This window comes from Bos mutus, chromosome 22 (assembly GCF_027580195.1).
Source record: "Bos mutus isolate GX-2022 chromosome 22, NWIPB_WYAK_1.1, whole genome shotgun sequence".
In the NCBI taxonomy this organism is placed as follows: domain Eukaryota; kingdom Metazoa; phylum Chordata; class Mammalia; order Artiodactyla; family Bovidae; genus Bos; species Bos mutus.
In genome coordinates this window covers 60,440,892-60,466,196 of record NC_091638.1, presented here as the reverse complement: position 1 = coordinate 60,466,196, position 25,305 = coordinate 60,440,892, and the positions used below count along the sequence as shown (strand labels likewise).

At 54.5% G+C, this 25,305-nt stretch overlaps 1 protein-coding gene across 2 annotated transcripts in view; it reads left to right on the top strand.

Annotated features, from left to right (window-relative positions):
• Positions 1 to 25,305, top strand: part of CHCHD6 (coiled-coil-helix-coiled-coil-helix domain containing 6) — a 102,043-nt gene that overhangs the window by 59,984 nt on the left and 16,754 nt on the right. For both annotated transcript variants that reach the window (XM_070359641.1, XM_070359640.1), the window contains exon 5: positions 18,090 to 18,173. In XM_070359641.1, the coding sequence (XP_070215742.1) occupies positions 18,090 to 18,173 (84 nt within the window). The remainder of the gene's footprint in view (positions 1 to 18,089; positions 18,174 to 25,305) is intronic.

Below are 25,305 nucleotides of genomic sequence, written 5' to 3'. Positions count from 1 at the left end.
TGTAAGACACGGCCAGGCTGCTTTCCTGGGGGCTGTAGCTCCACGTCCCTGATGGCCGTGTATGGGTGACCCAGTCTCCGTACATGCCTCCCGTGCCCGACACTAGCAGTGTTTAAAAGAGAAGAATGTCAGTAAATGGAACGTTGGCTGTTCTGGTTGGTGCACACGGGCTCGTGGTGCGGGTGAGCCCCAGTCGCTGACGACGCTGTGCGTTTTCTCACCTGCTTCTCAGCGTCTGTAGATACTCTTTGGCAAGGTGTCCATTAAAGTCTTCTGTCTGTTTCCCGATTGGATGGTTGATTTTTTCACTGTTCAGTGTACAGAGGCCTCTGCATGTTGTCCTTTATCAGATATGTGATTTGTGAACATTCTCTCATCATGGTCTTTCAGAACAAGGCTTTTAAACTTTGATAAAGTCCAGCTCATGAGTTTTTTCTTTTATGGATCATGCTTTGATGTCATATTTAAGAACTCTTCAGCTAACCCTCGGTCATGAAGACTTTTTTCCTGTATTTTTGTTTAAGAGGTTTATGGTTTTACGTTTCAATTTAGATCTGTGATCTGTTTTCAGGTTTTTTTTGCATAATGAATGAGATTTAATTTGAGTGTCATTTCTTTGTTGTAACCCTGCTCTGTGGATCCCACAGGCCCACGTGCCAGTTTTCTGGTGCCAGCGTCACAGCGCTCCAAGTGGGATGTGGAAGTGTCACAGCGCTCCAGCCTTGCCTCCTGTGCGTGTGCTCTCCCTCCCCCTTTAATGAAAGTGCTCACATGTCTGTTGGGAACCACCTCAGTGCTGCAGTTTTTACTCTCAAATAACCCTTAACACCTGAGAAGAGAGGCACTTCCCTCCTGCTTCCGTTCCTTCTCTTTCTTCATCTCTGATGCCCCAGCCTTCCCTCAGCGTCCCCTTCCTGCCTTCCTCACTCCCTTCCCCTCGTCCCTTTCTTTCCACGGTACTTCCTTCCTCGAGACAAACTCCCTCTGACACAGCGGATGTGCGGGGACAGGTTCTTTTCAGTCTCCTTTGCGGATGAGGTCTGTTTCTGCTTCGTGCAGAAGGTCCTTTGATACCAGCTTCACGGTTCACGGCTTCCCTTCTCTCAGCACGTGGGAGCCGTGCCGCTTCTCCCTGCCCCACGGTTTCTGGTGAGAGGCCCACTGCCGCTCCAGTCGTTCTCCTGTGGGCAGCATGCTGTTTGTCTGTGGCTGCTTACAAGATTTTTCCGTGTCTTTAGTCTTCAAAAACTTGGTTGTGATTTGTCTGGGAGTGGATTTCTTTAGGTTCACCCAGTTTCAGATTGGTTCAGCTTCTTGAGTCTGTAGGGTTTTTTCCCACCAACTTTGCCAAGTTTTAAATCATTATTTCTGCAAATATTTCTGAGTCACACACTTTCTTCTTTCTTTCTGGGACTGTATTTTTTTTTGCGTTTTTTCCCCAATTTTCATTCTAAACCATTGTTTTTAAAGTTACAATTTTAAAACTTTCTCATGTAAAGATATGAGTAAAGTTTGTAACATCCAAACTTTTTCTGAAAGAATAACTTGATGAAGTAATTCCAGCAAAAGTGGTAATGAACCTGATAAACTATAAATGGGCATTAAAATGTTAGTGATTCTTCAGTAGGTAATGTACACACACACACGCCCACCATACACACACATACACGTGTGTAACTCATATAAAACTTGTATACACACACACGCCCACCATGCACACACACACGTGCGTAACCACTTCTCCACCTTCTGGTGTCACCACTGAGATCTGACGGATTGTAATCCTTCCTGCTTTTGTACTTTCCACAGCAGACTTGCTTTAAGCTGGTTGTACTCCCTGTTGGTTTCCTGACTGTAATGTCCTGGAAGAGGGGGTGTCCTGTTCACCTTGGTAAACCTAGTCTCTATTGCGGTGCTTGGTGAGTTAGACATCGGTGTTTGTCACATTGGGTTAAAATGTAGACAACAGATGCATCAGGAGAGACACGTCAGCTGATTTGTTGGGTCCTCCGGTCTTACGGTTTTCCAGCTGGAGGTACTCCAGTCTCGTTTAGCTCCGTAGAGGTGTGTCCGTCCTGGGGGCTGAGGGCTGGCCCCCACAGTGGCCTTGGCCGTGCGTCCTGCCGCCCTGGAGCGCGGTCTGGTGGGCCATGCACGGGAGTCTGTGGCCCAGGAGGACCTCGGCGGCGGGAGCCCGGGCATGCGGCGTCCGAGGCCCGCCCCGTCTCACGGGACTGAGGCCTGAGGCAGGAAGGCCTGTGTGATGCGCTGGCTGATGTGTTATTTCGGACTCAGCCAGTCTCTGTCTTTGCTCCTGTGCTTTTCAGCTTGTATTTCAGGAGCTGGAGAATTTCCCTCTGGCTTATTCAAGTACCGGGCACCTCAGAGTTGCTCATCTCGTCAGATTTTTCCAGAGCGGTTGAGCACAGAGGTGGACGAGAACGGCACGTCCCGGCAGACCAGGGGGTGGGGATGCAGGGTGTGGGGTCTTAGTTCTGGCTTGGTTAGGGCGAGGCCTGTGCTTTTCCAGCAGAGGTGGGCTTCTCTGGTTGGCATCACCCTGTCTGGCAGGTGGAGGGGCTTGGTTCCCTAAGCGGTGAGTGGCCCACAGGCGGGAGGCCCCCTGGGGCCATGGCTCTGGAGCGGCAGATTGGGGGCAACTGGCCTTGGCTTGCCGGCTCATGGCCTACGAGCCCCCTCACCAGCCGGACTCGTGAGCGAAAGCCAGGGGTGCAGGGCCCGTGGGAAGCAGTCTTGGTGTTTTCTCTTTGCAGTCTGCTACCTTGGGGGTTTGCCAGATAGATTTTCCTCAGTTCTTTTTTTTTTTTTTTTAATGAAAAGCTTTCCTGGCAGCTGTCGGAATGCCATGTCCAGGGCACTGAGAGTTACCAAAGAGGGCCCAGGCCTCCATCCTGTCAGCGGTCTGCAGTCTCATGTCTGTGCCCCTGTGGGTGAGGCAAGGCTACTCCCCAGGCCGGGGTTCCATGGGCCCCAGTGTCTGCACCTCTTCCCTGCTGGCCTGGGTCAGCGCCGCCAGGAGGCTGGGCCAAGCCACGGCTGCTCAGCAGGCTCAGGCCCGTCCCTGGCATGTTTGCCTCCCCGCCCGCAGACAGCCTGGGGGCCTGGCACAGGGTCGGGTGGCCGGACCTGTGGGGGGCGGCGGCCGAGGGCGAGGTTCCCGTGTGCGGCCCTGGGTGGCCTGGTGCAGGGACCCTCTCCCCTCTGCTCACATGCATCGCGAGGCCCTCTGTCCCGGAGATCGGGAATGAGCTGCCCTCCTGCTCTGTGGATGGGTGCCCTGGGGCTTGACGCCAGCCCCCCTCCTGCTCTGGGCTCTGCCGAGGGAGCGTGTCCCCAGAGACCCACTGGTCTCGCAGAGTGTCCACTGCCCTCGACACCGCGGCCTGACTTTCATCACATTTGTTAGCTGTGCCGGCTGCGCCTCTACCCCGCGTGTTTCTAAGAGGAAATAAATGGAGGCACGTGAAGCGGTAGCATGTCTGTGCGGGCTCGGTGAGCTCGGAGACCAGTCACCATGGCAACCTGGTGGCCTTCACACCTCGGCGGTTAGGAGGACGGCCTCTCCTCTGCCCGTGTGACAGCTTGGCTGTGGCTGCCTGAGCCCAGGCGGGCCGCGGCCTGGAGCCCCACTGGCTGGGGCGGGGGGCTGGCGGGGGGGGCACAGATGCAGCCTGGCCTGTACCCCACCTCCCCGGGTCTAAGCCCGCTCTCCAGGATGGCCTGGCATCACCCATGGGCCTGGGGAGGCCTCTGAGCGCAGACTGCGCTGCCGGCCGCAGGGCTGTGTCTGCTCCGGGGCCTCTGGGGAGGTGGGGCAGATGCACAGATGGGGTTTAAGGTTGGGTCTGACAGGTCGGCCTGCAGCTGCTGGTGTGGTCCAGGCAGCTCTGGCGTCTGTCCCTGTGTCTGTTTCCGCTGGCTCTGCCCTTCCTGCAGGGCCGGCCTGTCCTCTGAGTCCCTCAGCACATCATAACGGGAGTGGGACTGCAGGCTGTTCCCAGAGCGCCTGCAGACCAGCTGGGTTCCAGGTTCTGGACTCCTGACCCCTCATCTGCGGGCGGTGTGTGGCTCTCCTGTCCCCCAGGCTCCACGCTGTGTGGGGCGGTTCCAGCTTCAGTGGGCGGCAGGGCTGGAGCAGCGTGCCACAGGCCCTTCCCGTGATGAGGCCGCGTGGGCGGGGCTGTGACGGTCACCTGCCCCGTGGTTGCAGGCAGCAGCGCTGACTGTGCCGTCCAGTCTGCTCCTCAGCCCTTGCTGCCAAGCGGCTGAGATCACGATGGCCGCCCCTGACCGAGGCCTCTAGGGTGTCTGCATCACAGGGGTGTCCATGTGTGTGTGAGAGCGCCTGCCTGTGGGTGTGTGCCCGTGGCCCCAGCAGCCCAGCGCCCCACGCGGGGAGCTCCGCATCGCAGCTCAGGCCCAGAGTGTGGCCATGTTCCTGGGGCTGCGGGCCTGGCTCCAACTCTGACTCTGGATGGGCTCCCCATTGAGTGGGGGCCGTGGGTCCAGCCAGCGGGAGGCGCCTGCCTGGTCAGCTCCTGGGCTTCCTCCGTCACAGCAGGCCATGTGGCTCAGGGGAAGGAGCCAGCTTGGAGGCCGGCCTGGGTTCCAGTCGCGGCCCTGTCCCTCGCCAGCTGTGTTGTTGGGGTGGCAGGCGCCCAGGAGACCCCACGGTCCTGTTTCCACCAGGACCCCTTCTCCAGGGAGCTGCCAGCCCTCTGCCGGAGGCTCTTATTCTAATGAGCTGGCCACCTTCGTATCTGGCCGAGGGCTTTAAATACATGTGTACTGTATTCATGTAAGTGTATGTTTTACCGCAGCATAGAAAGGGGCGTGGGGAGCCGGTCGGCACAGGGCTCTCCCCAGGTGTGAGCACGCCTGCTGAAGACCTGCGTCAGCTGTGCATCACGAGGGCCCCCGCCTGGTCAGCGGTCCCCGCAGAGGACACGGGCCGCCTCCCGCCCTGGGGCCTCTCCCGCAGTGCGCTGTGCTCCCGCGCTCTCCCCTGTTGTGCTGCGGGCGCTGTCCCCTTGTCTGCAGGGGCCACTGCCGGCTGCGTGTGGACACAGGTGTTTCCATTGTGGGTCCCGGAAGGGTGACGTAGGGACGTGTTTCCACACCTGTGCTTTGTGGCTGTGAGTGCTGGTTTCTGGTGCTTCACCCACAGTGGGACTGCCACCCAGTGCTTTGAAGGGCTTGCATGGATTTCCAGTCCCTCCAGTAGCGTGTGAGGTCCTGGGCACTGGTCCTTAGCCCCCTTTCTTTTTTTTTAAAGTCAGATGTTTTATTCTGGAAAGCACGTATGCACACGGTTCGGACACAGAACACTAACCTGGGAGTGAGGGCAGGAGCAGACCAGCTGCTGACCGCAGTGAGCCAGCTCTCCCCGTCCCTTATGTCAGATGCTGTCGCTGGGGCTCTCCTGGCGGCGAAGCGCAGTTGTAGTCTGCATTTACTGATGCTTATGGAGGTTGAGTACCTTTTCAAATGTTTATTGGCCATTTAAATAGCCTCTTCTGTGAAATGTCAGTTCAAATCTTTTACCTATTTAGAAAAAAATTGGGTTGTCTTTTTCTATCAGTTTGTAGGCGTTCTTTATACCTTTTGAATCCAGCCTTTGTTGAAGGTACATAACGTGCCTCTCCTCTCACAGTCTGGGGCCTGCCTCTTTACTCTCAGAGTAATCTCTTTTGTTAAGTCCCATTTGTCAGATTTTTCTTCTGCATTTATTTATTTTGGTTTTCTGTCTAGAGCATCTTGCTTATATTGGGTCATGAAGATATTTTTCATTTTTTGTTTTCTTCTAGAAGCACTTAAAAAATGCCAGCTTATTGTAGGTATAATTCACATAAAATTCACCCTTTTAAGGCATGCAGGTTATTGTTCTTAGCAAACAGTATTCATAGAATTTTGGAGTAATCATCACTGATTCTAGAACATTTCACACCATCCCCCCAAACCATTACCGTTAGCAATAATGCCCTATTCCCCCAACCCCAATCCCTAGAAACCACTGGTCTACTTTCTGTCTCTGTGGACTTCCCTGTTCTGGGCATGTCGTGTAAATAGTCATGCGGTATGTGGCCTTATGTCTGGCTGCTTAACCGGGCGTAACATGCTCAGGCCCACCTATGTTGCAGCGTGTACTGCGTTTCATTCCTCTCTGTGGCCGAGCAGCGCTCCACTGCGTGGATGGACCACTGTGTACTTCTCTGCTCACCAGCTGGTGATATTTGGATTGTTTCCATAGTCTGGTTATCCTGGATAATGCTTATAAAAATATCCATAAATGGGTTCTTGTTGGACACACGTCTTTGGTGACTCTTACCTTTCTCCTCTTGGGGCTCTACCATACTGTTCCCCAAAGAGGCTCCCTGTTTCAGCTCCTCCCCAGCGTGTGGGTGTGGCGTTGCTGTACCCTGGTCTGTCAGACCCTTGTTAGCGTCTGAACTCTTGACTGTAGCTGTTCCGGGGGGTGTGAGTGGCAGCTCTTTGTATGTCATGTGCTTATTGACCATTTGTATATGTTCTTGGAAGGAAATGGCACCCACTCCAGTACTCTTGCCTGGAAAATCCCATGGACGGAGGAGCCTGTAGGCTACAGTCCATGGGGTCACAAACAGTGGGACATGACTGAGCCACTTCACTTTCACTTTGAAGAAAAGTTTATTCAGACTGTTTGCCCTTTTTATGTTTGAGTTGTAAGAGTTCTTTCTGTGTTTTGATACAAGTCCCTTATGAAATAATAATTTGCAGATGTTTCCACACATTCTGTGCCTATCTTTTCACTTTCTTGGTGATGTCCTTAGAAACTAAAAGGTTTTAAATTCTGATGAAGCTCAACCGACCTGCTTTTTCCTTTGATTGTTTGTGGTTTTGGTGTCATATCTGAGGATCTGTTGCCAAATTAAAAGACATGAAGATGTACCCTTATATTTTCTTCTAAGAGTGTTAAAGTTTTAACTCTTAAATGTAGGTCTTTGGTCCGTTTTAGGTTTTTCTGTGTGGTGTGAGGTAGGAGTCCACACAACACAGTGGATGCCCTACTGTGTTGGCATCATCCTGCCCCGCTGAAGGACTGTTACTGCTGTATCATGTGAGCTTGGCACCCTTGTTGAAATCAGCTGACTATAAAGATAAACCTTTATTTCTGGGCTCTGAATTCCTCCGGCTGGTTTATATGCCTTCATATCACCACCACAGTCTTACCATTGAGCTTGTGGAGAGTTCTGAAGTCAAGAGATGTGAATCCTCTGACTTTTTCCTGTTTTGACTTTTTGGGATTCCTTGAGATTCTATGTGAATTTTAGGGCATATTTTTATGTTTCTACAGAAAAAAAAAGGCAGCTTGGATTTTGATAGGGATTCTACTGATGCTGCGTTTCAACTTTTAAACATCTTTCTCATTAGGTCTCTAATCTAGCGTGAACTAAAGTTTGTAAAAGGTGCAGGTAGGGATATACCTTTATTCGAAAGCTTGTTCTTCCCTCTTGGATTGTGGGAGGACCTCTGTCGTTCCGCAGTTGGCTGTGCCACGGCTGTTTCTGGACTCTGCTCAGTTCAGTCACTTTCTTTTCTTGGGTCAGTAGGGCTCCTTATTGTTGTAGCTGTATGGTAGGTCTGCTCATCTTGTGTATTAGTCTTCCAGCTTTGTTGTTTCCAAGGTTACTTGGCTTTTCTAGGTTCCATGCATTTCTGTATCAATGTTAGAATCGGTTTGTCAGGTTAACCTCTGTGGATTAATCTGGAGAGGGCTGCAGTCAGAACATTCTCGAGTCTTCAGTCTCTCTCCCCTCTCTTCCTGTCTCTCTCACCTTGTCTCTGTGTCTAGGCCTCCTCAGAAACGTGTCATAGATTTCTGTGCAGTAATATCAGATCTTTTTTGTTAGATTTATATTAAAAAATTACTGGGTATTTTATATTTTTGGATGCTAATGAAAATGGTATTGCTTTTCATTTCGTTTATTTTTTAAATGTATTACTAACATATAGAAATACGATTAATTCTTGTGTATTGGCCTTGCACCCTGTGGCTTTGATAAACTCACTTATTACTGTATTATTGTTAGTTTCTCTGCTGTAGTGTAGTTTCCTTAGGTTTTCCTGCATATAGTCATGTCATCTGAGTGTCATGGTAGTTTTACTTTTTCCTTTCAAGTTCCAGGATGGGAATTTTAAAAATTTTCATTTACTTTCTTGCCTTGTTGTACTGGCTGGACCTCCAGTACAATTGAGAATAAAAATGGTTGTCGTCATTGTCTGGATAGCATTCTCTTGGCTGTGGGCGTGGATGGATGCCCAGCGTCTCACCATCGAGTCTGGTGTGAGGGCAGGTTTTCTGGGCGCTCTCTGTCACGTTTCTCGGCTGAGTTGCAGTTCCTCCATGAGTGTGTCTGGAGTTGCTTTTCTGAATCTGTTCATGCCCGTATGTTTTTCCCCTTTATTCCATTAATGTGCTGAATCACACCTGATGGCTTTAAGGCGAGATTCCCAAGGGTCATTCGTGTGGAGCAGCCTCTGTTCTTGTTGCCTGGCAGAGTTTCTGCTCCCGACCTGGGCCCTTCTGAGGGGTCTCTTCCGTCTCGTGCACAGCTTGTCAGGGTGGCCGCTCCCCGAGGAGTAGTTCCAGCACGTGGGCTGTGGGTGCCCTGTGTCCTGGATGCCGGGGGCTCTCGTAGCGGGTGGGGCTGGCAGGGCCCTCTGCCCGCTCCTGGAGTCCTGCCCAGAAAGGCCTGTGGACAGCTTCAGCCAGGCCCCGTGATTACTTCCCTGTGAGCTGAGCCTCTGCCTCCGACCCTCCCAGGACCCTCTGCCCCACCCACCTGGAGGCCGCGCCGGACGCTCGCTGTCCCTCGCAGCCCCCCGGGAGATGCGTCCTCCCCACCTGCAGCCTCTGCTCAGAGAGGTCCATCAGGGCCACGCCCCGGGCCCGCCTCCTTGCCTCTCGGGTGAGCTGGACTTTGGCCACGGGCTCTTCCTCCTCTTTGCCGCCAGCTTCCAGCTCCAACAGAGACGGGCCTTCAGGGGGGCGTTCCTGAGTGTCCGTGTCCCTGCCTAAAATGCCCCCCATCCCATCGCTGAGGCCCCGCCCACCCCTTTTGCGTCAGGCCTCCCCCTGCCACCCCTCTGAGGGGCAGGTGGGCAGGATGACCGCAGACCTTGGGCTCCTGGAGGTGCCCCGTCCCCAGCGGGGCGCTGGTCGGTTCCCTCTGCTTCCTGGGTCCCCAGGAACAGGACGCAAGTGACCCGCACTGGCGGCCTGACCTGGCGGGGGTCTGGTGTGGGACCAGGTGACCCCAACTGCTGCAGGCCAGGGAGAAGAGGACGGGCCACACGGGGCAGGCCCGGCCAGCTGGTCTGCGTGCTGGACCTCTGGCTTCCGGGTCATCCCTGTGGGTGGAGCAGCTCGAAGACTCCGCCCTCAGGAGTGCTCCCTGGGGCCCAGGGTAGTCCCTGTGTGGGGGGCCGGGGAGTGAGGGGAGGCGGCAGTGTCCACAACTCACACACACACATGTGCACACGCCCACACAGAGTCGGCTCTCAGCAGGGTGACAGCCCGTGCATAGGGCTGGGAGGGAGCAGGGAGCTCCCGTGGGGGTGGGGGTGCACGCTGCAGGTGCTGTGGCTGGATCTGCCCCCGTTGGGACAGCGCGCCTCCTGTCGGTCCGGGTTGGTGATCCCTCCTGTGGGTGGAAGGTCTGCACCGCTTGAGACAGGTGTCAGTGTGTTTGCTCTGGGCAGCTCCAAGCAGCGGCAGCCTTGAGTGACCAAGACCTGGCCTGTTGTGGCTGACTGGGGCCCTGCGGAGCAGCAGGGGGCCGCCAGCGCTGGGGTTGCTCCTCCAAGTTCCCACACTCTGTGGTCGCGCCCATCATGGGGCCAACGGTGTGGGGACGGCGCTGCCCAGAGCCCGTGTCTCTCCAGGGCCTCGGGACAGGCACAGGCTTGGGGTGTGACCAGGGCCCTGCTGCCCATCCAGTATGTCCGGGGCTTCGTCCCCGCCTCTTTCCTCTGAGGACCTGTTGGCTCACGTCCAGCAGGTGGGTGCTCGGGGAGCCTCCACAGGGCTGGGCAGAGGGGTGGGCCCCTCGCCCAGCGGCCGGCTGTGCCCGGCGCCTGTGTCCTCGGTCCACGGCCTGGTTCCATACGAGGGCCCCGGCCCAGGCAAAGGCTATGTGAGCCGGTCTCTGAGCTCTGGGCGCTGCAGCCTGAGGAGCAGCGGGTGGCCCCCTCCCGCCCCGTCTCTCCAGTGCTGCCCTGCTGCTGCCCCTGGGCGAGTGGGCGGGGTTGTTCTCCCACACTTCTTCGTGAGATGTGCGCAGCTGAAGCCTGCAGGGTTTCCTCTGTGAGGCTCCGGGCTGCCCTTGTGCAGAGGCAGCTCTCACAGCCGCTGCAGATGCTGTGCGCCCGATGAGACGGGGTCAGGCCGTCCTCCTGGGCAGCAGCCTTCCAGGTCGGCTTCTATGAGCTGGGTTTAAAGCATGAATCAGTCAGATCGTATCAGGTTCCTGCTCAGAGCTCTGGGCTTGCTCCGGTCAGCACATCTGGCCTCCCCCCACCTTCCTGCTCCCCGGGCCAAGCCTGCAGCCTGTTGCCTGGGAGGCTTCTTTCCCTGATGTGGTCCTGGGGGCCAGGGGAGAGTCCGTGACGGCGGCATCTCATCTCTGCGCGTCCTCACTGCGTGGCTCTGGGGGACTTAATCACTTTGTGCCTCGGTTTGGTTGTCTGTTAAATGGGTTTACTTGCTCCCTCCTCACCAGATGATTGGATGAATTGAAGAAGCACTTGAGTTGCTGTCTGTTGACTTTTTATATTTTTTATAGCTTTTTGCTGCCTCAGCCTTGTCGCTGAGGAGTTACCTCTGATCCCTGTTTCTGTTGTAACTGAAGTTGTACCTTCTGCCCCATGTCTGGGTGCTGCTGAGAGGCAGTGGGGGCGGGGGGCGCGGGGCAGTGGGTCAGATGCGGGGTCGCACGGGGGAGCCAGCCTGCGATTCCTGGGCTGGTTCTCCTCTCACTCTGCCGCCGTGGAGCCTGTCTGCCCTGCAGCTCCTGGTTCAGTTCTGTCAGTGTTTTCAGAGACGCTGGTCTCTGACTGTGACTGTGGGTTTGTCCATGTTCTTTGGTCTGTCAGATCTGTTTTATGTGTTTGGGGTTTCTGTTATTAGGTGCATTGTTGCTGTTCAGTGGCTCAGTCGTGTCTGACTCTTTGCGACCGCATGGACTACAGCACGTCAGGCCTCCCTGTCCATCACCAACTCCTGGAGTCTGCTCACACTCATGTCCATCGAGTCGGTGATGCCATCCAACCATCTCATCCTCTGTCATCCCTTTCTCCTGCTGCCTTCAATCTTTCCCAGCATCAGGGTCTTTTCCAAGGAGTCAGTTCTTCTGACTCCAAAGTATTAGATTTTCAGCTTCAGCATCAGTCCTTCCAATGAATATTCAGGATTGATTACCTTTAGGATTGACTGGTTTGATCTCCTTGCAGTCCAAGGGACTCTCAAGAGTCTTCTCAATCCTTCGGTGCTCAGCCTTCTTTATGGTCCAACTCTCACATCCATACGTGACTACTGGAAAAAACTATTAGGTGTGTACACATTTATAATTGTTATCTCTTCTTGACTAACTGTCTCTTTTATTACTGTGAACTTGCCTTCTTTATATTATGTCTGGTAATGTCTTTTGTATTGAATTCTCCTTTATCTGATATTAATAGAGCTTCACCAACTTCCTTATACTTAGTCTGCCCTCTGTATCCTTTTCCCATTTCTAAAAACCTTTTTGCATCATTTTTATGAATAACGTCTAGCTGGAGTTCCGCCTTTGCGTGGGGGTGTGTGGTGAGCAGCATAGTGACCCGCACAGATGTCTGTGCCCTGACCCCCAGGCCTGTGATGATGGCCTCTCGCCTGGTGAATGGGCTCTGCAATGTGACTGACTCAAGAGTATGTGACGGGGAGAGGACCCTGTATTACCCCGGGGAGCCCAGTGTCCTCATCAGGAAAGAGGGAACAGGAGAGGCAGAGGAGGAGGCGTGCTGATATCTCAGAGGTCTGGGCACCATGAGACCAGGAGCAAGAAGCAGAGGCGACCGCTGGGCACCGGGGAAGGTGAGGAGCAGTCCTCTCGGTGGAGGCGACCGCTGGGCACCGGGGAAGGTGAGGAGCAGTCCTCTCGGCGGAGGCGACCGCTGGGCGCCGGGGAAGGTGAGGAGCAGTCCTCTCGGCGGAGGCGACCGCTGGGCGCCGGGGAAGGTGAGGAGCAGTCCTCTCGGCGGAGGCGACCGCTGGGCACCAGGGAAGGTGAGGAGCAGTCCTCTCGGCGCTGCCAAGAGGAAGCAGCCCTGCTGACGCCACAGTTTCAGCCGAGTGAGACCCCCGAACCTCTGCCCTCCAGCACTGTACGAGAGTCAATCTGTATTGTTTTAAGCGACTGAGTTTTTGGTAAGTTCTTGCAATAGCAGTAGCAAGCTAACGGGTAAGTGTGTTTAGTGTGATCCGGGGTGTGAGTGCCTTTAAAATCCTCCGTTTGGTACTCGCCTTGTTTGTCTCATCTGCCCTTTGTTCCTCGGTTGCTACTTTCTTGTAGACTTTTTTGAGGGAGATGGTGGAGATGAGTCAGTATATTTTAGAATTTCGTTTTATCTTCTCTACTGACTTTTTATTTGTGCCTTTTTTGGTTACATTTTTAGTAGTTATCCTCAAAATTACTTTTTTAAAAAAGACTGTGACAATCTATGCTCAAAAAATGTTGAGTTACTTCAGGAATTATTTAAGAACTTCACAGAAGCGCCCTGCCTGGATTCTTCTGAGCTTCTCAGATCTATATGTGGCATTTAATTAATTTGGGGAAATTCTTGGCCCTTATCTTTATTTTTGACCGTCTTTCTCTTCCCCTCCTGGGACTTCGGCAAACATGTGCTCTGCCGCGTGATACTGTCCTGAAGACCTCAGGGGCCCCGCTTCATTCTGTTTTTCATGCTTTGTTTGTGTTTCAGTCTGAATAATTTCTAATGACTTATCTCCATGTTCATGGTTCTTTGCTCTGTCCACAGTCTGCTAGTGAACCACGATCTCTCGCATTTCCCTTTGGTTGTTCTATAGTTTGGGTGGTGTCAGTGATGGTGGAGGAGGGGCCTCTGAAGACCCTCTCTTCCGTAAAAGCAATGAAGATGCTCAGAGCCTATTTTTTTCAGAACTGAAAATTGACCAAAGGCTTGTAGCCATCCAGAAGCGTTTGTTCAGGAAAAAATGGTGAGTTGCAGTAAGGACAGCAAGGCTTGTGGCATTTCAAAATGTGCTATTCCCATCCTTCTATCCCCACCTAAGCAGGGACCTTGAAAACCAGCACACACATTCATGGTGAAACCCAGCAGCCTGGGCAGAAGAGGGCTGTGTGTGTGTGTGAGGCCCTCCGTCGTGTCCGAGTCTTTCTGACCGCGTGGACTCTAGCCCGCCAGACTGCTCTGTCCATGGGATTCTCCAGGCAGGAATTCTGGAGTGGGTAGCCGTTCCCTTCTCTGGGGGATCTATTCGACGCAGGGATTGAACCCAGGTCTCCTGCATTGCAGGCAAGTTCTCTACTATGTGAGCCACTAGGGAAGCCCAAAAGGGGCCGGGAAAGGACTGGAGTCCTTCAGAGCCCCATCCCCGAGGGCAGCACCCTTTTTCCTGCCTGGGGTTTCCTGGAGGACCCCACTCACAAGGCCAGCCTTGTTGGCCGTTACTCAGGTTGCCCAGTGGAAGCGGCCTTCCCCCCGGGGGCATTTGCTGTGAACCTTCAGAGCCTGCTGTTGAACACAGTGGCTGCCTCACAGGTGGGGGACAGTTCGGTGCAAACAGTAGGGTAACCCAAACGCTCGGGAAGAAAAGCTAGAGAAAGGAGGGACATAGAAGGCTTTGAAAAGTTGCTGACATTTTCCTGAGAAGCTGGAGGCCACACGCCGGGTTGGGCGGTGCTTGGGGAGACCTCAGGGCATGCACACTCAGGCACGTCATGCCAGACGGTCAGAGGCCGCGGTCAGAGACAGGGTCTTGAGGCCGGCAGAGGCCAGTGGCCTCGGCAAGAGGGTGAGGCGGGCGCCCGCCTCCCCGTGGGACGTCTCCACCACTTCCCCTGTGGTGCCCACCCTTTCCTGCTGGATTCTCTGGCGTGTTAATCATGGTTATTTTAAAGTTCCTCTGTGTTAACTTCAGCATCCGGACCATTGTTGCAGCTGGCTTTGCTGAGTGTTTCCTCTTGCGGTACATCTTTATTGTGTTGTTTGTGTGTTTAAATTTTTGACTGAATGCTGAGCCTTCTGCGTAAACAAATCACAACAGCGGGCCCTGCACGACGCGTTTATACCAGTGAAGGGTTTCCTCTTGTTCCGGGAGAGCCTCGGTGTGGGGCTGGCTCTCTGATACGTGGCGTATAGTAGGGTTTCCTTTTTCTTTTCTTTTATCCAAAGTGGAATTTTTTTTGTTAAGGGTAAGATTATTTGGTTTGCGTTTTATATTAATTATTGACAGATTACAAGTCACACGTTGAGTGGTTTTAAGCAGTGACCACGTGTGACTGCGCAGTGGCCATGGGGCTGCACTGGTCACAACTCGGCCCCTGCCTTGGCCTCTCACGGCCACAGTCCTGTTCTGAGCCCACCAGGCTGCTGGGCCGAGGCTTCTCAGCTCCGGACTGTGGGGCTGTCCCCAGAAGGCAGCTCATGACCCCAGGTGGGTGGGCTCCGAGTCTGTGGGTGAGTTGAGGGCTCTGGACTGGGACCACGACCTCGGCCTCCCTGGAGCCTGCTGCCTCTCGTCCGGCCGCCGCTACGTGTCAGGGTTTGGGGGTCACGCCAAGGCTGAGCGAAGGGCCTCGGGACCCTGAGGACCCTCTCAGAGGCCGCAATGCCTGATTCCTGCAACCTTGTGTGAGCTCTTCTCTTCTGCCCTCTCCTGCCCTCCTCTCCTCCAGCCACCACGCCTGCCCCCCTATTTCCTTAGATCCCCCCGTCCCCTCCTCCTCTGCTGCCCCCCAGCACCCACATCCTGAGCAGACACGGGGCCCTGGGGTCAGCTCTGCGCTCTCCAGCGCCCCTGTCACGGCATCCTGGGGCCCTCGTCTCTGTGCTGAGCCCCCGTTTCCTCTACTGCCTTCAGCTTGGGGTTTGTCTTAGGCATTGGACTCCTTGTTTTGAAGGAATTTTAATTTATAATATTTGCGTGCGTGGGGACTTGCCTGTTTCATAATTTATTCTTTTTTATGAGAAGTTCATTTACCTTTTTAAGCAGCTTAAACTTACATGTTTAAATTCCTTTATCAACTGGAAATTTGAACACTGGGTGAATATTTGATAATGTTAAGTAATCCATTGTTTTTTTTTGTTTTTTTTTTTGGTATGCAGTGCTGCTGGTTCTGTTTAGAAAAATAGAAGTCCTTATTTGTTAGAGAAATACTGAAGTGTGTGCATGTGGGGTGGCCTGCTGTAGGGGCCTGGGGAACAGAGGGTGGGTGCCAGAGACAGCAGGATCTCCCCTCGTTTACCATCCGATGCTCAGTGACGACTGGCTTTTAAAAGTATTATACACTTATAGTATTCAATATATTTTAATATTATTGTGATATCTGGGTTTATTTAATATTATTTTAATACAGTAACACATTTTTGAGCATTATTTTACTAGCATGTGAGATGAGTGCAGTTGTGCGGTAGTTTGAGCATTCTTTGGCGTTGCCTTTCTTTGGGATTGGAGTGAAAACTGACCTTTTCCAGTCCTGTGGCCACTGCTGAGTTTTCCAAATTTGCTGGCATATTGAGTGCAGCACTTTTACAGCATCATCTTTCAGGATTTGGAATAGCTCAACTGGAATTCCATCACCTCCACTAGCTTTGTTCGTAGTGATGCTTTCTAAGGCCCACTTGACTTCACATTCCAGGATGTCTGGCTCTAGGTGAGTTATCACACCATTGTGATTATCTGGGTCTTGAAGATCTTTTTTGTACAGTTCTTCTGTGTATTCTTGCCACCTCTTCTTAATATCTTCTGCTTCTGTTAGGTCCATACCATTTCTGTCCTTTATTGAGCCCATGTTTGCATGAAATGTTCCCTTGCAAAGAGTTGACTCACTGGAAAAGACTCTGATGCTGGGAGGGATTGGGGGCAAGAGGAGAAGGGGACGACAGAGGATGAGATGGCTGGATGGCATCACTGACTCGATGGACGTGAATTTGAGTGAACTCTGGGAGTTGGTGATGGACAGGGAGGCCTGGCGTGCTGCGATTCATGGGGTTGCAAAGAGTTGGACACGACTAAGCGACTGAACTGAACTGAAGTGAACACATTTTTACATAATAAAAAGTTTTTAGAAGTCCCGTATCACAGTGTCCCATCACGTGAATCTGCAGTGCCTCCTGGTTTGCTGACAGCCTTTCTGAGCTTACACTTCCTTGCACGTTTGGAGTTTGGTTTGCAGGCTTGTTTGAGCCGAAGGTTTGATTGTGGCCTTTCTTTGTTTCTCTGTTTCCTCGTCTCATTGCTGAGCATGTTCGTGGTGGCCTACACCTGCCCCGGTACAGGCCCGTCCCGCACTGCCCAGCCATGGCCTGGGGTTCCAGGGCCTGGAGCCTGGGCGTCTGGGCTGAAGGCAAGTTCAAGCAGACTGAGAACCATGGCCTGACGTAGGATCCTCAGGATTTGCACCGCAGCTGCTTGTTCCGGGGGAGCCCTGGGCTCTGGGGCTGAAGCTGGCCTCCGCCCAGCCCTGCCCAGGGCTGTGGCTTCAGCCTCCCCAGCCTGCCTGCCCGTCTGCTGTCGGGTGTTCGCGTCTTGGCTGTGCGCTCGGCCTGGCCCCGTGGTTGTCCCCTCCGCGTGTTTGGAGCAGAGAGGCGTGCTCAGCACCCTCCCCTGCCCCCCGACCTCATCACGCGCTGTCCCCGCCCTTCCCTGCCCCTTCCGGATCACGGCCTGTGAGCAGGCCTGCACAGTGGGGACGTTTTACTTCCATGTTGGGCAGAGCGTGTTTTATTCAGTGCTTTGCCCAAAAGACGGTTGGGAAGCGTCCTTAGGGAGAAGATGGCCACTCCCCTGCGAGCCCCTGGCCACTGCAGCTGTCTGTTTTCTGTCTGCTGGGATCTGAGCCTCATGAGGCCAGCACCTTCCGCACACCCCCACCCCTTCCCGGGGGACCCCGCCCCTCCCCGGCCTGGCTGCTTCTCAGGCCTGCTTGTCACATAGCACTGTCCACATTCCTCTCTGACCTGGGGCCGCCGCGAGCCCGCTGTGGACTCTGTCGTGTGTCCCCCAAGCCCAGGTCCCTGTGTGGCCGCTGGTCCGGGTGCCGTCGTCTGCTCTTTCTGCAGCCCCTGCGCCAGGCCAGCCCTCGCTGTTCTCAGGCAGAGGTGGGCTGGAGTCCCTGACCCGGGAGGGCCCAAGGGAACTGGGGACACAGCCTCCCCGCGAGGAGCAGGACGCAAGTGCCTGCCCCGCCCAATGTGGCGTCCCTGTGCCAAGGCCTGCCGGGGGTTGGGGGCTGTTGAGGGCCCCCCGGCTGGGTGAGGGAGAGGAGGGGCTGGCCGGGTAGCGTGGCCTCAGCCTGCCGTGACCCTGGGAGGCCCTCGGCGTGTGCACCGGCCATTCTCTTTGCTCCCTCAGGAGGCTGAGGGCAGCTGCCCCCCCAGACCTAGGACGCTGGGTTCCCATATGCTGCTCCCTTCAGATCCCTGGCCCCAGACGCAGGGGTTTTGCTCAGCAGGAGGAGGACGTCGGGCGTGATTTGGTGGCATGTGTGTGCAGTGCTTCCATCCCGTGAGCCCGGGGGTCCCATCTGCCCAGACACGATTCCTGCCCACCCACACCGCCCCGTGGCTTTGAGCTTTGGGTCGCGCTGAAGCCCCTCTGTCTCTGCGTTGTCATGGGGTCTGGTCACCCTCCTGTCTGTGGAGCCTGTGGGCACCTGGCCGGTGCTGGGAACATACTTGCCCATGTTGGTGCCCCAGGGTCCTCCCTGGATGGCAGGTGGTGGCCTGGCACGGTGTGGGCTTCGGCTCCTAAGTCGCCGACAGCTGACTGGGTTCTGCTCTCCCCACAGGCCAGGGAGCTGGAGAGCCAGGAGGAAGAGCTGAGATGCCGCGACGCCTTCTACAAGGAGCAGCTGGGGCGCCTGGAGAGGCAGGTGGGTCCCTCGGGTCCAGGGAACCCGCCCCCGCGGTCTGCTCTGGGAGGAGGCCTTGCGTCCAGTAGCCTCCTGTGGTTGCTGATTCTCCTGGGGCCGGCGATCAGCGGCCTGCCCTGCTCTCCTGAGGGTGGGCCTCTGAAGTGAACGAGATGCGGAGACACAGCACCCGCCCCTTCCAGGCCCGCAGCGACCCTCGAAAAGCCAGTTGTGACTTGCTCACTGTCTGGGGGCTCAGAGAACGCCTGAGGGCGTGGCGGGGGCAGGGGGCGGTGAGCGTGTGGCTCTCCCTGTGCCTGAGCCCAGGGCCAGGCCCCCTGCCTGTCGTCCCCGTGCATCCTGGAGGCTCCGTCACGGTTTGCAGCTTCGAGGCTGGCGGTGTCTCGTGGGCTTGACTGCAGCCTGTTCCGTGGAGCCAGGCCGTGGGGCAGGAGGGCGCTGCCTGCTCTATGGCTGCCCTCCGGTACCCTCGGTGTCGGGGACGCCAGCGTGCGAGGGGTGCAGGCAGCGGGCCACCCTCCTCTGCTGCGTCCTCAGCATCCCGTCCCCCTGCCCCATGTCTTTGGTCACGTCCAGACTCCCTACTTGTGCTGAGGGGCCCTTCTTCTAAGTGGGGTGTGCCTGCCCAGTCGTGGGCAGTTACTGAAAGTGTCCAGGAGACCCGTGGAGATGCGTAGACACCAGTCCTCCGCACAGCAGGAGCTGGGGCTGGGGGAGGCGGAGGGGCTGGTGTGGGCCGGGCACCTTTTCTGGGGACAGCTCTGTTTCTGTAACGGAGGCTATTGCTGTTGTGTTTTTATTTAAACTGGGCCTCGTTTGTTGAAGGCTCAGACCTTGACATTCTCAGCTTCTGTGCACAGGGCTTCAGGGACTGGCTGTGTCAAGCTCCTCTTTTTTTCTTCCATCTCCTCTTAGCTTAGGTACTGATGGTGGAAACCTGTTTAGGAGCATTGGAACCACAGCTGGTCCTCCTGGACTCCCAGTAGCTGGGAGCTGGTGTGGGCGGCACGAAGGTCAGGCTCTTGCCCTGAGGACACCGTCTGACCCGCTGTGTGCTCGGCGGTGTCGGGCAGGAGAAACCGGGGAGCCGCGGAACGCGGCCCTGGTTCTGGGGAGCGGACTTCGTGACCCCTGTGTCCTCACCGGTCACTCTGCAGGACGGCTTGGCCTGTGTGGCACGTGGTGGCAAGTGTGGGAGGCGTGTGAGGCTGCTGCAGCAGCCCTGTGTGAAGGGCCCGCATCCCGCACAGACAGTCTCCTGTGAGCATGCCCCCTCGGGAAGGGCCCAGGTCTCCCTGCTCGTTCCTCTCCTGGCCTCTGGGTCCCCTTGCCCCATCCAGCCCCGCGTGTCCTGGTGGTGGAACCTACTCCTCTGCTTCCTGCGTCCTCATCTGTCACCCACAGGAGGGGCGTTGGCCCTGATGGTCTCCTGGCCTGGTGGCCAGCCCCCTGTCCCCGTCCACGGTTCTCACGGCCTTGTCTGCCCTGTGCCTCCTCGCCCAGCCCTGGACATCACCTGCTCGGGCCTGGTGTGTTCTTCCCTCTCCCTTCTCCTGGCCCAGCTCCGTCCCCCGGCCCTTGCCCTGGCTTCTGCCCCGACGTGGTCGATTTGCCCTGCTGAGTGCCAGGTTAGGACACTGTTCTTACACGTCACGGCACCAGCCCTGCAGGACCCAGAGCAGAGAGGGGGCGGGAAGGGCCGTCTGTGGACGGCAGGCCCCGCGCAGGTCCCTGCAGAGAGCAGGCTGCCCCACCTCTGTCAGCAGCAGCTCAGGCCTACCTCCAGACAGGACGTGGGGCCGGGCGGGCTCCGCTCCCACAGCAGGCAGCGGGCCGGTGCTGTCCGAGGGTCACTTGGGGCTGTGTGGTCTGCAGGGACACTGGGGCTCCAGGGGGCATCTTACCCAGAGCCGTTCTGAGTAAACCCGAGTGTCTGCAGGGGTCTCGGAGGTCTCAGAGTCACAGGGTTCTGGCTTCTCAGCTCAAGCAGAGGGAGGTTGGCTTATTCACCCGAGTGAGAATCTCACATCATACGTGAGGTGCTTTGGGATGTACGGAGTTCCGGCCTGTCCCGCCTCTGGGAGGACTGTCCCCGTGGACCCTGTGGGCCTGGCTTCCTGCCGTCCTCCCAGGAGCAGCACAGGCCGTCCCGCCTCCTGTTCAGAGGGCCACACCTGGCAAGCGTTGAGCACGTGCTGTCGGCCTCTGACGAGAACGCCAGGTGCCCGTTACGTGAACACGACATGGCGGCACCTGGCTGTTGGTTCCCAGCTCGCGGTGTCGCCTGAACACTGCTCCATCCCTGTGGGTGCCAGGGACACATGTTGGTTGTTGGAGAAGCTGGTGGACGGTGCTGCCTGCGACCCTAGAGACACCCCTTCCGTCAGGTTCCCACCAGCCCTGGACCCAGAAGCCGTGTTGCAGGCCTTGGTCGGGGGGCTTGAGAGGGGCCCTGGAGCTCAACCATGGGGACGCAGCAACCGGTGCTCGGGGCTGGTGGGGGTAGTGAGCCGGACTGTCAGGACCATGGACTGTGTGAGGCGGCAGGTCTCCTCCAGACCCTGGAATCTCACCTTGGAGGTCTTCCGTCCTATCAGTGGTGCCCTGAACACGCCCCCCCACGGTGAGCACATGACCTTGAGCACGTGACCTTGAGCACACGGGTGGGTAGCGCTATCCAGGGTGCTCCCACCCTGTCCTGTGACCACCCTACCCCAGGAGAGGCCTCCTGGAAGACACACCCGCTTCACATAGAAGTTCTCACAGCAGACTCCAGTTGAGGCAATGCCGTTTCTTCTAGATGACTCTCAGATGTGTTAACCATGGAAGGAAGAATGAGAACTGTGAGGAAAGTCAGAAAAAACCTGCATCAGTAGAATTTAAAGAGGGAAAGCAGGCAAGTGACTCAACAGATGGAGGAGTTGAGCAGAAAGCAGAGAGTGGGTTTAAATGGAATCTGAGAGGCATCTGAGGGGTTTTGAAAGGGAAACATGCAGATTACGAAGATTTTAGGTTGCTGGGCTGTGAATGATTAACTGCTGGCTGAGATTCTGAGGCCAAAATCGTGCCTCTGTTGAAATGAGAAAAACGACAGTGATGTTCGAAATGCCTCAGTTTTCAAAAAGAAGCTCAAGAAGGATAAATCAGAAACTAACAAGATTTTTACCTACAAGCAAGGAGTGGGAATGGGCTCGGAAGACAGGGAGGGTAAGGGACGTCCCTGAGTATATTTTTTATAAGTAGTTTGACATTTGAATCATGTTGCTATTTTTCTTATTCAAAAAATTACATCAACAGAAATGGGATTAAAAATTAATAGAAGCAGAAATAAATGAACCCAGCTGTCTGTCAGGCAGATAGCAGCCTGCAGAGAGGGAGCCCCCGGGGGGGGATGGCCAGGTTCCCCTCCCCTGCTCCCCGCCAGGGGCAGCCGGGAGCCCTGGATACGTTGCGAGCCCCCGAGGACTGAGAGGAGGAGCAGCAGCGGGCTGGCCTGTGTGCGCACGCACCCTCCCAGGGACGACGTCTCAGGCCCAAGCTCATGGCAGACGGCCACCCAGGCGGGCTCCTGCTCCTCCAGGTTAAGAGGGAGCCCCTAGCAACACTGGAGGTTGGGGGGTAGCCCCCAACATGTGGCCCCAAGAAGTGTTCTTCATCCCTGGGGCTCAGAGACTCGTTTCTTCCTGTGAGACCCCACGTGGGTCAGTAGCGCACCGGGGAATCCGGCCCCAGCAGGACCATGGGACAGCCAGGGGCACTGACCCAGGAGGAGCGCTTCGCCCTGTGGACCAGAGAGAGGGTCCTTGCTCCCACACAGACCATCCGTGAGCCGCTGGGCAACAGGGCCCCTGCTGCCTGTAGGCCAGAGATGCCGTCCCATCTGGAACACTGGGGCCTGCCCTGCCGGAGGAGCCCCAGCAAGCGGCCGACGGGGAGCACTTTCTGCCCCAGGGTCTCAGAGGACCCAGGCGGGTGCAGACGTGCAGTCAAGGCTCTGTCTCCAGATGCTGAGCAGATTGCAGAGGAAACCCGAGGGAAGCTACGCCTGCCCTCACAATCGTGAGATCTGGAAACTAGAGGCAGGCCTTGAAAGCAGGCAGGGAGGACTGGTGTTCTGGCACTGATGCGGTGGGTAACGGAGCCCTGTCTCCCCTGAGGCCAGAAGGGAGCGGTCTGTTACCAAGTCCTGAAAGAAAACTCAACCGTGAGCGCTGCACCCGCCCAAGCTACCTTTCAGGAACGAGCAGGAAATGCCATTCTCAGGTCACAGAGAGCTGGGAGACGGTGCGGCTGCCCAGCCTACCTGTAAAGAGTGGCAAAGTAAGTTCTTGAAACGGAGAACACGATAAAAGAAATAATTTGGGAACATGAATAAGAAAGAAAGAACAGAGTAAATTAAAAATGCAGATAAATACAAGATTATCTTTTGTCACAGCAATTTTTGAAGTCATACTTGATTGCTATAAAAGGTAACAAGTCATGATGTGAGACAAATGCATCTGTATCTATATCTATATATGCATATACAGTCTGCATATCCAAGCTGACTGTAGACAGTGAGGACGAAGGAATGTAAGTGAAGTAAGGCTTTCAGACCTCACCCTGGGTGGTTGAGCATTAATAGCAGCAGGTTGTACATTACACGTGTGTTATGATATTACACAGCGCAGCCGCTGAGAAAGTCAGATTAAGCAGTAACTCAGACACACTATTAATAAGTCAGATGTTTAACCCACAGGAAGAAAGAAGAGAGAAACAGGAGGAACAGAGAGAACAAACAGAAAATATGTAATGAAACGGTAGACTGAAGCTCTGGCTGTCAGTAGTCATCCCAAAGGTAAGTGGTCTAAATAAAGCAGTGAACGTGGAGGTTGGCAGGACCTCTCTCACACACGTATACATGCACGCACAGAGCTGCACTGTCTGTGAGAGACTCAAGTACAGTGCCAGACGAAAAGGAAAAGGCTGAGGCAAGATATATAAGCATTGAGCTGGAAAACCATGGGGCAGCCATTAGTATCAGATACAGCGCTTCAGAGCAGAGAAAATCACTAGACGCAAGGGGGGCGTTACCTGACGACAGGGTTCGTCCACCAGGAGGGCATCGCGGCCCTCGGTGAGCCTGCACCAGAGAAGGGCGGCTTCACCTCGGTGGAGCAGAAGCCGACGGGGCAGAAGCAAGCAGTCTCAAACAGGAGTCTGAGTCCTTAACACCCTCCTCTCAGCAACAGATGGAAAATCAGCCAGGATATAAAGGGTCCAAATGGCATATAATCCAACAACAGCAGAATTCAAATGTTTTCAAGCACCTTTGAGACCAAGATAGTCTGTATCGTGGGCCATAATACTAACCATAGCAAATTTGAAAGACTCGAAACCAGCATATCAAAATATATGGGCTACAGCCTAAGCAGAGTTGAATGGGAAATGTATAGCAGCAAACCCATAAATTAGAAAAGTTTCAAAATCTCAAAAAATTAGGAAAAGAACAGCAAAATAAACCCCAAGCAAGTATAAGGAAGGAAATAATAAAAGATAGCAAAAAATATAATCATGACAGGAAAACACCAGAGGGAATTAATGGAACAGAGCCCTGGTTCTTGGGGGAAAATTGGTGAAATCGACAGCCTCTAGCAGGGACAATGAAGGGGTAGCGAAAACACGAGCCCCTCAGCAGCGACGCAGGCTGTGTCCCCACGGACACCACGGCCACTGGGACGGAAGGGAGAAACTCCGCCTCGTGCTTGTAGAGCCTGTGATGGAGAAGAAATGGGCCAGTTCTCGGAAAACCACAGACTGCTAAAACTCAGCCCAGATGAGGTTGATACACAGAATAGTCCTATAACCTCTGAAGAAATGGACTTCATGACTATAAGACTCCAGGAGAAGAAATCTCCAGGTCAGATGGTTTCTCTGGAGAGCTCTACAAAGAAGAATTACGACCAATTCTACACAATCTCTTCTAGAAAACAGACACTCAGGGGAAACTTCCCAGCTCATTTCATGAGGCCGTATTTGTCAGACAAGCAGTGTTACCAAACCAAAGACAAGGGAAAACTACAGAGCAATGTCTCTCATGAAATTAGACACAAAAGTTGTGTCTAACCGAATTCAGCAGTGTATGAAAAGAATTATACACCATGTGTGTGTATATCACAGTATACAAAGTGGGGTTTATTCTGGGTGTGCACTAGGTCAGTGCCTGAAAATCAATGAAATATGTCATATCTAACAATCTAAGGGAAAAATCATAAGATCATATTAATTGATCCAGAGAAGTATTTGAGAAAAATCAGCTCTATTCACGATAAAAACCCTTAGAAAATCAGGAGTGGAAGAGAACTGCCGTAACTAGTTAAAGAGCGTGAGACGAGAGACAGAGACAAGTCCCCAGACCCTCAGCTGGCACCAGAGACAAAGGTGAGGCTGGATGTCCATCCCCGTGTGGGCACAGTGGGGCTGGCACCAGGCAGGCACCAGCCTCTGGGGGAGACAAGGAAGAGAAAACGAAGGCTGTAGGTCAGAAGAGAAGGAACGAGACGGTCCCTGCTTTCAGGTGACCTGAACATCTTCATGGATGACCAGAGGAGCCCAAAAGAAGAAAAGAAAATCCTGAAACGAATGAAGGCATTAGCAAGGTCACCAGATGCAAGATCCACACACAAGAACCCGCTGCATTACAGACTGCCGTGTGCTAGCAACATCTGGATCCTGAGATTAAAGCCAGCAAAAGCAAGATCTGTAAGCAGACCTCATCAAAATCAAAACTTTGGTGCTGTGGAAGACCCTGTGAGGAGGATGAAAAGAGGAGCTACAGACGGGGGAAAACATTTGCAAAGCACACACCAAACAAAGGGCTGTGATCTAGAATATAGAAGATACTCTGACAGCACTCCCCAAAGTTAAATATATAAAGCCCAACAATCCAATTAGAAAGATCCACCACAGGGATATACAGATGACAGATGAGCACATGAGAAGAGTTTCCCCATTAGCTGTTAGATATGCAGATTGGACCTGCAGTTGGCACTGCGTACCTGTCGGGGCAGCGGACACCTTTCCTTGTGACATGCTGAGGGGTGTGCAGAGCATGGCGAGGCCACGCACGTCCACATGGCACACGGGAGCTGGC